Raw genomic sequence first — 13,931 nt, 5'->3', positions numbered from 1 at the left:
AGCATGAGAAAACCGTGCTGAACGCAGAGAATGTTGTTGGTCATACTGTAGACCAGCAAGACCCTATGCGAAATAATTACGAATATGAAACCTGCGTCGTTTCCTGCGACCATTTCAATTATGCAGGATTAAACTGCACATTCTAAAGTGTTGTACAGAATTTTTACAGAATTTTCCACACATTCTAAATAGGCAAAACTTATGTCACATGGTGAAGTTCGTAAGGGGATGTTTGACGACTCGAGGAGGAATTACACTTCATATCGAACTATAATTAAAAATACAAAACTTTTGCAGCTTTCTTCGTAATGTTTCAATTACATAGTATTAAACTACGTATTCGAAAGTGGTACAGTAAATTTTTATACAACTCTTCGGTCATCCTAAACAAGCCAAGCTTACGTAAAACCGTAAAGCTTGCGGAGTTTTACGACTAGAGGAACTTCTATATTGCAATATAATTACAATTACAAAACTTCTGTAACTTGTTTGGTATATTTCAGTTGTATAGTTTTAAACTGCATACTCGACAGTATCGCAGTAAATTTTTACAGAATTCTTCAAACATTCTAAATAGACGAAATCGATGCCAGACCGTGGAGCTTGCGGAGGAACGTTTCACGACTCGATGAGATTTTAACATTAAACCATAATTACAAATACAAAACTTCTGCAACCTCTTTCGAATATTTCAAATATTATAGTCTTAAATTGCATACTTGAAAGTATTACGCTAAATTCATCTAGAATTTTTCGCACGTTCTCAACACGAGAAAACTACGTCAAAGGCAGACAACTTTGTTAGATGTAATGCAGTCCAGCAAGACTCTGTACGAAGTAATCTCGAATATGCAACCTGTATCATCTGTTTTCGTACATTTAAATTATGTAGCATTAAACTACACATTCTAAAATATTATACCGAATTTTCACAGAATTTTTCGCACATCCTAAACACGCGAAAATAACGTTTCGCGCGTAACCAAGTCCCAATCCGGATCCAACAGAGATCTTCGGACATCTCGAAGAGATCACGTCGGGCAACGACCAACGTCGAATTTTCCTGCAAAAACGATCAAAGGGGTGACCGAATTAATGATTTCGCGTGTAGGCAGAAAAAATTGTAGATCTCCCCCGAGCACCAAGAAGGAACCGCCGCCGTTATAATTGGATTCACCGCGAACCTTTCCGCCAATCGTCGCTTACGATCGATTCGAGGATCTTCCTTCTTTTTTCGTCCACGTTCGACGGTCGGGGTCGCGGCTGCTTGGTCTTCGTTCGGTCCAGTTCTTCCAGGCGAACCCGCCGTTTCCGCTTTATCCACTTTCGTTTTAATGGATCCCCGTCTCCGTGAAAATTTCCCGAGGATCCGGTTAAAATGGATGTCCCCTTAACGACGGGGTGGCATTCGCGTCGCTGCCGCTGACAACGAGTGCACTGCACTCTATGGCACACTGCGACGGGGGGCCAGCAGGTCCCCGGGTTTCGATGAACGCTCGTCACTCTGTTTACCGACACTTATCCGGGAGTCTCGATAATTGCCGGGCGCCGTGTTCCTCGAGAGGACGTATCCGCGCCCCATTTGCTTCAACGTCGAGTGTTGTACGCTCCGCTTTTCCGCCTTTCTTCGCGGCATTATCGGCGAGCCAAAGGTAAAGACGTTCGTTTGACAAGGCTATGTTCTCCTCGGTTTATAGTTGGCACGCTCCCGCGGATGCACTTCAATCTCGCACGGGATTGCACTCGAAAGAATGGCAAAATTGTGCCGCTGGAATCTTTTCAGGTTTCGCGATTCCGCTGACTGTTCGTAGCTTCCCCGATGTGTTCGGAATCCGCGAGAAATTCTGTAAAAATTCCGTGGAATACTTTCGAAAATGTGGTCCAACGCTGCACAGATTTAGGCACTCGATCGAAGGTGAACGACTTTTGTTTTTGCAGTTCTATCGCGATGTAAAGCCTCCTCGAGTTGTAAAACGTTCCTTCGCAAGCTCCATCGGTTTTGTTTATTTAGGATGTCTGAAGAATTCTGTAAAAATTTACTGCGATACTGTCGAGTATGCAGTTTAAAACTATGCAACTGAAATATACCAAGCAAGTTACAAAAGTTTTGTAATTGTAATTATATTGCAATATAAAAGTTCCTCTAGTCGTAAAACTCCGCAAGCTTTACGGTTTTACGTAAACTTGGCTTGTTTAGGATGACCGAAGAGTTGTATACAAATTTACTGTACCACTTTCGAATACGTAGTTTAATACTATGTAAATGAAACATTACGAAGAAAGTTGCAAAAGTTTTGTATCTTTAATTATAGTTCGATATGAAGTGTAATTCCTCCTCGAGTCGTCAAACATCCCCTTACGAACTTCACCATGTGACATAAGTTTTTCCTATTTAGAGTGTGTGGAAAATTCTGTAAAAATTCTGTACAACACTTTAGAATGTGCAGTTTAATCCTGCATAATTGAAATGGTCGCAGGAAACGACGCAGGTTTCATATTCGTAATTATTTCGCATAGGGTCTTGCTGGTCTACAGTATGACCAACAACATTCTCTGCGTTCAGCACGGTTTTCTCATGCTTCGAATGTGTAGAAAATTCTGTAAAAATTTATTATAATACTTTCGTGTATGTAGTTTAAAACTGTACAATTTAAATATTCGAAAAAAGTCTCAGATGCTTTGTATTTTTAATTATAGTTCGCTGTGGAGTATAATTCCTCCTCGAGTCGTCAAACATCCCCCTACGATCTTCACCATATGACATAAGTTTTGCCTATTTAGAATGTGTGGAAAATTCTGTAAAAATTCTACACGATACTTTAGAATATCTAGTTTAACGCTGTATAATTTAAATGTTCGAAAAAAGTGGCATAGATCTAATATTTACAATTATTGTGCATAAAATCTTGCAGAGCTGCATTACGTCGAACGCTTCCAGGATTTGACGTTGCTTTTCCGTGTTTGAAATCTGTGGAAAGCTCTGCAGAAATTTATAATAACACTTTCAAGTGTGCAGTTTAAAACAGAACGACTGAAATATTCGAGGAAAATGGCAGACGTTGCGTATTTCTGATTACGTTGCGATGCGTTAGCAAAAATCAGTGCCTCGTAAAATCACCGTCTATGTAAAATAGATCTGAAATAGATAATAAATACTAATAACAATAAATACTGATAAATTTAATAATAATAAATAAAACAGAAGACATTTATATAGGTATACATATAATAGATTGAAACAATCGAATCAATTTCGAACATCGATTCTTGTTCGAAACGAACGCACCATTCGATTCTCTGCATAAATACATGTTTTAGTATATAATAAAAAATCAAAACGAGACGTATATACAATAAATAATGTACAGAATGGAGATAAACACGCGCCAATTTTTAATGGATGCTTTCGCTCTAAATTACCCGAGAATACCAACAATGTTTCACAAATCATTTGTCGAATGTCTCTGATTATAGCCAAAGGCTTAAAAAAGGTCTGTTTTTCGTTAGTATCGCTATCAGCTTGACAAATATCGTGCATCCGTCATCTGAGATAATATAAATTCGATCGATTTCTCGAAAAAAAAGCTGTCCGTGGCCGGCGTCTAAATGAAAAATGGCGTCCGATAAAATCGGTTTTACAATCGGTTATTCGCCGGATCGTTCAATCATCGTTTCCTCTCGGCCGTCGTTGCGCAAGCAATCCAATTATTCCAATTATTGAAATCGAGAATGTATTCCCCGTTGTGGATTGAACTTGTTAGCGGAATCAGTTGATGTCCCAGTAGCATCAGCTGACATTCAATTAAACAGTGAACAAGATCGATCCGCCATCTTTATTTATACTCTCTACTACACCGGCAAACAGACGTGTCCCTTTTCCAACGCGGACCAGTCACACTCGTGAAATCTTTATTTCTCGCACAGCTCTCCCGATATTCTATATTTACCGGTGTACCGGATCGTGTGGCTCGTGCCACGGTAATTATAAATATTGTTATTCGGCGAAAATGTTGTCGAGTCTAATGGATCTTGAAATACGATTATTGTACTAAAACGATTACGTATCATTATGTTTCGAACCAAATCCGTTGCGACGGTTTTCGGATGAAATAACTGCGAAACAAGTTAATGCTTTACTTGATAATAATAATAATAATAATAATACTAATAATAATAATAGTAATAATACTAATAATAATAATAGTAGTAATAATAATAATAATAATAATAATAATAATAATAATAACAATAGTAACAATATTCTTGCAATTCTAGTTTACACATTACATTACGCTTATATCGTTCGTCATTCTTCGCTTTTAACGTTTCAGATTATTATAACTGTTCCCAAAGACTGAATCGTAAAAATTTTTTATTGAACTTTGACCGTAAGTTCAAATTGGATGTGCAGATTTTTAAACAGACATACTTTTTAATACATTCGTGTTATTCAAATCTACAGAATGTTTACAATATATTATTTATTCGCAGAAGAAACTAATTAATATATTTAACGTCCTTTCAGGATTGTAAAAATACTCGTGCATATTTATTCCAGCAGAATCACCATTTTTAAATTGATACATTTAATGGTCATTTTTGCAAGAGTTGCTCCTAAAATATCCGATTTCGAAACAAATTATAATGTCACTGTACAAAATCATTTGCCAAAGTAATTTCAATTTAAGAACTAATTTCACTCTGAATGCTAATAATGTATGTATACTGCGCTCGATGTGAAGGTACCACGAAATAATATCGTCGGGCGACGTTGGAAACATTATATTTTTAATAATTTTCCGCGTGGGCGTTCGCGCGTCGGCCAGATCAGGAATCTCTCTACTGTAACACAGCAATTTCGGCGAGCACGGCGGAGGCTTTGAGCAGAGCTGATTGTTCAGAACAAAGGGTTAATTTTGAGAGGTAATCGATATCGCGAGAAATTCGTTCTCTGGGAGCGGAGAGTGCATTTTCTGCAACCGGGTTGCATCAAGGTTGCATAATGCATTTCACGTCAATAAAGCGGCCCTGACACTGTACACACGGCGAACACTCAACTACAATTTCTATTCAGAGGCCAAAGCATTCACGCTGCTCTCTTCCGTATACCGTGGAAAAATCAATTTTATACAAATATAGAAAAACCGCGTCTTTCCCTTTTGTAATGTTCAGGGAATTCCTTCCGATGCTCCCTTTATGACACACTATCTTATCTCACGGTAAACCCTAGTTTATGATACATGCTCTTATCTTATGATGCACGTTTTTATTTTATCATGCTCAATTTTTATTTTACGATGCACGTTTTTATTTTATCATAATCATTTTTATTTTACGACGCACATTCTTATTTGATTGTACACATTTTTATTTTGTCATACACATTTTTATATTATCACACACATTTTTATTTTATCATACACACTTTTATTTTATCGTACACACTTCTATTTTATGATGCATATTTTCATTTTATCGCCACACATTTTTGTTTTATCATACATATTTTTATTTTATTATACATATTTTTATTTTAGCATACATATTTTTATTTTATCGTACACACTTTTATTTTATCGCATACATTTTTGTTTTACCACACATATTTTTATTTTATTATACACATTTTTATTTTAGCATACATATTTTTATTTTATCGTACACACTTTTATTTTATCATACATATTTTTATTTTATCGTACACATTTTTTTTATCGTACATATTTTTATTTTACTATACACATTTTTATTTTATCATATGTATTTTTATTTTATCATACACACTTTTATTTTATATGATATTCTTTCTTCTTATTATTTTAGTTGCTTTCTTCTTATTCTTATTTTATAATATTTTTATATATATGTATATAAAGCTGTCCTTTATATATATTATATATATTGCACTATAAAGTTGCACTATTAAGTATTGCACTAAAATCACAAAAACAAGTCCTCGAAAACAGTTGTTTTGATGGGTTGAAAAAAAAATTAGTATCCAGCATTTTTAAGGGATATTAATGTCTCCTGGTACAAGATTTGTATCGGGAGCGTGCACAAAGCGGCATCGCATTTATTTTTAGAAGCTCGAAATCACGCAGGCACCGGAAGCGATTGTTGCGAAGAATCGATTCTGTTTCTCGACCAAAGAAAGAGAAAGAGAGCGAGCGAGAGCGAGCGAGTAAGAGAGAGAGAGAGAGAGAGAGAGAGAGAGAGAGAGAGAGAGAGAGAGAGAGAGAGAGAGAGAGAGAGAGAGTGAGTGCTCTCCGTAAATTGCTCCGAAAATTTTCTGCTAACGAGCTTGTCGAATATTTCTGTTCCAGATTCACCGGGATATTAATAAAAATGGGCACAACCTAGTTCGCACGGGAAGATTCACCGGAAACGACCGTCGAAGATGATGTGTTACGTTATTTGACCAACGCCGTCGATCAGCAATATAAAAATTCAGTACAAAGTAAAAACGCGGAACGATTTAAAAAAAAATCGAACGAACAAACAAACAAACAAACAAACAAAGTAACGAATCGATGCCGAAGCGAGGCGAGAACGAGGGAGAATAGAAGTGAAATTAATAGATTCGTGAAAAGAAGAGAAACGATAGAGATTCTCGACGATACAACGAGAGAAATCGAAGGAGGAGACAAGGAAAGGGGCCGGATGCGAGGACAATCTTCACCGAAGTTACCTAATTAATTACTTAATCGGACGGGATCTCGCGAAATCCGATATTTCTTGACGACCGAGAGATCTCTGATTCCTTTGTAAATGTATTATTGAAAGTTAATGATAATAACGAGAGGTTGTTTATCCATCGTATTGTCATCGTCGCGATTTAATTATTGTTAATGTTAAGAGATAGTTGCTGTTTTAAGAGAGAGAGAGAGAGAGAGAGACAGATATCGAGACGACGACTGATGTCGGAGAAACGAGATACATATTTTGATTGTTGTTGCACGGAGATACAATCAATAACGAGAAACGAGAATTCGATGATTATGATTAGAGATTTAAGAAAGTATATGTAGGTGTTGAAACTTGTGCGACGATATATAAATATATATAGAAATATATATATGTATATCTATATAGATATATATATAGAAAGAGAGAGACAGAGAATTATATAGAATAGTTTGTGTCCATGGGGTCCATGTTTAAAGAGATTATCTAGAGAAAATAAGGTCGTTTTTATTGTTGCTATTTAAAGAGAAGGGGAACATTATCGGAAGAGCGAAGGAACAAGAAAAGAGTCGAAGAAGAATCATCAACTACTACAAAGGTGATTAGCTTATCTCAGCAAGAGTTTATGGACGTGATTTAAACGAGCACAAGAATTTCTCAGAATTGATTCAACTTCGTTCGTAGTAAGAGAAGTTCAAAATTGACGAATCAATCGGATTTCTTGTTTGACATTTTCTTGGACACAACGTTGCTATCAACAACTTTGTAATGCACCTACTGAAGTAGTAAAATCGCCGAATTAGTAGAAAAAGTATGAATCGTACCACTAGAGAGGCAAACATCTCTTTAAAATCTTGTGGAAACATTTTTCTATGTGCCAAAGTATTAGCTTTGTGACTTTTGGCTAAGCTTTTGCTATTTTATGATATTACTTTACCGTATTAACTATTGTTTTGCAATGTTATTTTAGAATATCGTACTGTTATTTTACAATATTTTCTTATAATGTTACACTGTATCTTCACAACATTATTTCAGGATAGTGATTAATAATATTACAATATTATTTTATGATATCATTTTCAATATTTTTCAGTGTGTCCAAATTTTAGTTTTTTTATACTTAGCTAAGCTTTTGCAATTTTATAATATTACTTTACGATATTAACTGTTATTTTTCAATGTTATTTTAGAATATCGTACTGTTATTTTACAATATTTTCTTATAATGTTACACTGTAACTTCACAATATTATTTTAGGATATTGATTAATAATATTACAATATTATTTTATGATATAATTTTCAATATTTTTCAGTGTGTCAAAATTTTAGTTTTTTGATACTTAGCTAAGCTTTTGCAACTTTATAATATTACTTTACGGTATTAACTGTTATTTTGCAATGTTATTTTAGAATATCGTACTGTTATTTTACAATATTTTCTTATAGTGTTACACTGTATCTTCACAACATTATTTCAGGATAGTGATTAATAATATTACAATATTATTTTATGATATCATTTTCAATATTTTTCAGTGTGTCAAAATTTTAGTTTTTTGATACTTAGCTAAGCTTTTGCAATTTTATAATATTACTTTACAGTATTAACTGTTGTTTTGCAATATTATTTTAGAATATCGTACTGTTATTTTACAATATTTTCTTATAATGTTACACTGTAACTTCACAACGTTATTTCAGGATAGTGATTAATAATATTACAATATTATTTTATGATATCATTTTCAATATTTTTTAGTGTGTCGAAATATTATTTTTTTGACACTTAGCTAAGCTTTTGCAATTTTATGGTATCACTTTACGGTATTAACTGTTATTTTATAATATTATTTGACAATATCGCACTGTTATTTTGTAATATTACACCGTAACTTCACAACATTATTTTAGAATATTGATTAATAATATTACAATATCATTTCACGATATTATTATATAAAATTATTTCACAGTGTTATTTACAATTTTCCAATATCAACTACAGTGTTATTTACAATTTTCTAATATCAGCTGCAGTGTTATTTACAATATTACACTGTCATTCTCCAATATTATTTTACACTACAACACTGCAAACGTGAATAACCACTGATTCCAAGTTGAAGCTATTCAATCTATTGAGAACTGAATGTAACAAAGTCGAAGGTAGAGTACTAAATCCCAAGTTGATGCTACTTAATTCTTCAACGAATGCATTTATCAAAGTAAACGCTGAAGCACTCGTTCCAAGTTGATGCTATTTGATTCTTCGAAACTGAATGTAATAAAGTCAGAGGTGGACAAACATTAATTCCATGTTGACGCTATTTGATTCTACAAAACTGAATGTAACAAAGTCAGAGATGGATAAACATTAATTCCAAGATGATGCTATTTAATTCAACAAATCTGAATATAACAATGCCAGAGGGGTGGATAAACATTGATTCCAAGTTGACGCTATTTGATTCTACAAAACTGAATGTAACAAAATCAGAGATGGACAAACATTAATTCCAAGTTGACGCTATTCGATTCTACAAAAGTGAATGTAACAAAATCAGAGGTGGATAAACATTAGTTCCAAGCTGATGCTATTAAAATTCTACAAAACTGAATGTCACAAAATCATAGCTGGATAAACATTAATTCCAAGTTAATTTAATTTCATGTCGACTCAGAGAGCGGACTGCAGAATATTTTCGTGAGAAGGGAGAGAATGTTGCACTGAAGCCGAGGGCTTAAGGATCGCCGGGATGAATCTGGAAGTGGAGCTGATCGCGGGGGTGATCAAGGGCGGACCACCCCCAAAAAACTTGCCAGCGCCGAGGCTGATTAAAATTTTCATCGCTGGAGAATGGAACGGTCTCTAATCCTCTAATCCTTCTTTTATCGTGCCGGCCAGCGGATGTTTATGCGGATCCATTTATTCAGCAATTTAATTGGCCTGAAAACGAAAACTTTTCTCCTCGTCCCCTCGTTTTCCCTTCCCATTCCACCCTTCTCTCCCGTGTCCTCTTTGTCAGTCGAGTTTCTCTGCTCGTGACCAGAACAAACAGAAACTCCATTAAAATTCCAAGTACTCCCGAAGCTTTTAATTAACGGAATAACATCCGCTGTCCGTTTATTATTAATACTCTTAGCTGTGTACGTGTCGCTCTGCGCGTGTACGTATGTGTGTTAGATGTCCTGTGAACGACACGTTCTGCATAAACAAACAAACAAACAAACAAACAAACAAACAAACACACACACACACACACACACACACACACAAAACTGTCGCTTTCTTGAACGGTCTATCGATGTGAACGGTTAAACAATTTGTTTCGTTTTCTTTCATTTCTTGTTCACATATTGTTCGGTTGTTATAATTCTTCACGATTTTTGATCATTGTTATTCTTTTGTTCTTCTGTGGAGGGGCAGGATTGTATGTTATAAACAAAAGTGATGTTCATCCAGAAAATATATTGTATTATATATAATTGTGTTATAATACAATTGATTAATTAATTATTAATAATTAATTAATATAATACAATTGTATTATAATACAATTATATACGTTGTACATTATATAAATATATATACAATTATACATTAATATATTGTATTATATTACGCAGGATATTAATGTAAAATGATTGATACGATTTTATAAATGTTTCGTTAATTTCGGAGTTTGTGTTTAGTACATTGAAAAAGGAGAATTTATTAATTAATTTATATCATAGCAGTCATTGAAACACAATTTGTTTTAAAATTGTGAGTTTCCCTCTCTCTCCACAGAAGATGAGAAAAATAATTTTTTAATCTATTTCAACCGCTCTCTCTCTCTCTCTTTCTCTCTCTTTCTCTCTCTCTTTCTATCTTTTACATGATTAATTAATACACTGTTCGTGCACCATGGAATTGTAAATGATTGTTTGTTTATATCTTCACGTGCCTGCGTAGCCATGTGCTCGTCGATTCTTTTTTCGTATGTGTCTCTAGACGTCGGTTTTTGCTATTGCTTGGACTATTTGTCGGAGTGTATGTGTGAAATAGCATGGTTCTAGATATGTTTGTATTGAAAAGGTTTTCCTGGTTTAATAGTAGAAGTTTTTAAACAGATGTCGAACATAATTTTGTAGCTTTGATTACTTTCAGTGGCAATTAATAACCGTCGGTTTATACAGATCATTAATTCGTTAATAGTTTGCGTAAGTTTTTCTAAAAATTCAGAAACATTTGTCGGTGCCATTCAACTGAGATTAATTACTCTTTATTTCATTTCAGCATCCGAAACGTTAAATATTTATTAAAAAAGAATTGCTCTATGAAACCTCGAAAAGTACAAATTTTTCAGTTTTCAAAATTGTAGTTAATTAGTTGTTGAGATATTGTTAAAAACTGTCGTCCGTTCATTTTTGAAACTGTGAGAATAGTTCAACGACCATTCACGACCGTTAAACGAGGAAAACTGTTTAAATAGGCATGCGATAATAAATTGAATTAATTAACAAAGACGAAGCGGAGTTACCAAAGACAATAAAGTTAATAGGGAAAAGTAACGAACACTTGTTTGTTCGATGAACGAAACAGTTGTCAGTCGTTTAATAAACTAATCTGTTGATTGTTTAAGAAGGCTTCTGATCGTTTATTCATTATTCCACCTGTCTAATCATCATCGATCAATTATTGCATATAACTTATGTTTATTCCTACATTAAAATTGTAAATTACTGGACTGTATAATGTTTATATTCATTACATTATACAGGATATCTCACAATTATGTTAAAGGGAAAGAGGGATGGAATGGGGTGATTCCTGAGGTGATTTGGAGCAACTTTTTCCTTTGCGAAAATGCAACCCGCAGCTTCGTTTAAGAGTTATTAACGAAAAACAGTGACCAATGAGAGGCGAGCTCACCTGGCACTAGGCAGCCGTGCCAATCAGCGGAATTGGGCCTCGGCCGCCTCGCGCCAGCCAAGCTCGCCTCTCATTGGCCGCTGTTTTTCTTTAATAACTCTTAAACGAAGCTGCGGATTGCATTTTCGCAAAGGAAAAAGTTGCTTCAAATCACCTCAGGAATCACCCGTTTCCGTGTGTTAACGTAATTATGGAACACTCTGTGTAAAGATTACGTATGACACGTTTTGAGAAATGTGTTCAAATGCATTTCTATCATTCGAATGGACTTAATAATTTTCTCATTTTCCGTCCGACGGTTAATATTTGTAGAATCACAAACGCGACGGCGTTCCGTGTATTCGTTTACTTCAATTTCATCTTCCCGGCGGCGGGAAATTCAATTCCACGTAACATACAGTTCCAATAAATGCGTCCTTGAGAAGTGCTTTCTTGGAGCATGATTCACAGGAAACGTCGACTTTAATAAGAGCGTTAAATTTTTATGCGATCTGCCCGTCATACGAAGAATTCGCGCTAGGGAATTGCGCATTTTTAAGGCCTCCTCCACCCTTCGCGAACCATTTCGGTTAATTTCTCTTTTCCTGCTTTCGTTTAAACAAACTTTATTCGATTTTTAATCAACCTAATTCAACGCTGAAACTTAAGACTGAACTAAGATTGAAACCGAATGATTTCATAAATTTTTTGTTAACAGATTTTTAGGAAGATTTTGATAACTATTTATTTGTAATTATCGTCGAACATTTTTAATAAATATTTATTTTAAGTTTCTATTTTATTTAGGATAGAAAATGATTTTGGAAAATGATCTTGGCATTTTTCGCAAGCGAAATTGAAGGGACGGAACTGTCGTTTTTAGGGAAACTGTGGATATTTGACCTGCAGAATTTTTGACGAGCAGACTTCAAATTGCTAATTAAACTCTTTGTTTTTACATAGCCGATAGCGCGGGAACATTAAAAAATTCAGAGTTCGTTGGAATTACGTTGGGAAACTTGAACCCGGGGCACGGTATGAACGAACTGCGATGAAAAAGTATGCGGAGCATGCGACGTTAAATTTCACCGTTGAAATCGAATCGATGTGAAATGATAATGTTTGCAAAAATATTCGCAGAGTTCGTCTCGGAAAGGAAACAGTTTTTGGAACTCGTCGGGCCGGAACTGCAATCGATGTATGACGACATGGGTATCGAGGTAGGAGAACAACAACATAATAGCCATTCAAATTGTTCGAGTTAATTGTACGCAGTCGGATTATAATTTTCGCTTGGCGATTTTTATTCCGCCCGCGTTTGCTTATTTGTCGGGCGAGAAATGCTCGCGCGAACGCATCGGCGATGAGATCGAGCCGATTGCACGATGTTGAATTTAATGTTTAATGTATTGTTCCATGCACATTTCGTCCCAAGCTTTTAACAAATGAAACATTACGCAGGTGTTATTAGTGGACATGCATTATGCAACGAACGTGAATCCCGATCGAAATCCGTTTCTAGCCGAACAGTTTCTCGATGAGATACGTGCCGCACATCAACATTCGAGGGGCTGTTTCTTTTTGGTAAGTTCGCGGCTGATAAACATGCAAACGCCGTCGTAAGTTAGTTAATGCGATGCGTCGTTTCGTATGCGATAAACTTGATCGCTCGATTCATAGCTCGACCACACCGAAGGAAACTTTGCGAGCTAATTTACGAAGCACACTTTCGTTTATGTCTTTATTTATGCTGTGGAAGCTGTAAGGGTTTTGCATCTTTTAGTTGAACTTTTGCAATTTTATGATGTCATTTCACAACACTGTTTTATAATATTATTCTTCATTGTTATTTATCATTTCACAAGTTTATTTGACAGTCTTACTTACAATTTTGTAATACTATTTTACAGTTTTACTTGTGTAATTTTACAATATTATTTTACGATGTTAAGAGTATTTTACAATTTTACAATATTATGTTATCTTGTAATTTTATTATGTTATTTTACAATATTATTTTACAATATTATTATACAATATTATTTTACAATATTATTATACAATATTATTATACAATATTATTTTACAATATTATTTTACAATATTATTATACAATATTATTTTACAATATTATTATACAATATTATTTTACAATATTATTTTACAATATTATTATACAATATTATTTTACAATATTATCATACAATATTATTTTATAATAGTATTCCACAATATCATTTTACAACACTTCACTGCAATTGTGCAATCAGTATTTCGCAATATTATTTTACAATATTATTTCACAACATCACTTCACAATATTGCGTTATATTTTTAAGATATTATT

At 34.4% G+C, this 13,931-nt stretch overlaps 1 protein-coding gene across 4 annotated transcripts in view; it reads left to right on the top strand.

Annotated features, from left to right (window-relative positions):
• LOC117222418 (protein qui-1) overlaps positions 1-13,931 on the top strand; it is a 37,745-nt gene that overhangs the window by 9,736 nt on the left and 14,078 nt on the right. For 3 of the 4 annotated variants that reach the window (XM_033474097.2, XM_033474098.2, XM_076522364.1), the window contains exons 2-5: positions 6,324-7,282; positions 9,372-9,555; positions 12,725-12,804; positions 13,046-13,168. In XM_033474097.2, the coding sequence (XP_033329988.2) occupies positions 9,447-9,555; positions 12,725-12,804; positions 13,046-13,168 (312 nt within the window). In that variant the 5' untranslated portion in view covers positions 6,324-7,282; positions 9,372-9,446. Of the gene's footprint in view, positions 1-6,323; positions 7,283-8,514; positions 9,257-9,371; positions 9,556-12,724; positions 12,805-13,045; positions 13,169-13,931 lie in introns of those variants that run through there. The other variant, XM_033474100.2, reaches the window with a different exon arrangement.

The sequence above is a fragment of the Megalopta genalis genome, chromosome 5, assembly GCF_051020955.1.
Source record: "Megalopta genalis isolate 19385.01 chromosome 5, iyMegGena1_principal, whole genome shotgun sequence".
Classification (NCBI taxonomy): domain Eukaryota; kingdom Metazoa; phylum Arthropoda; class Insecta; order Hymenoptera; family Halictidae; genus Megalopta; species Megalopta genalis.
The sequence above is the reverse complement of the archived record's forward strand: the minus strand, read 5'-3'. Positions and strand labels throughout refer to the sequence as shown.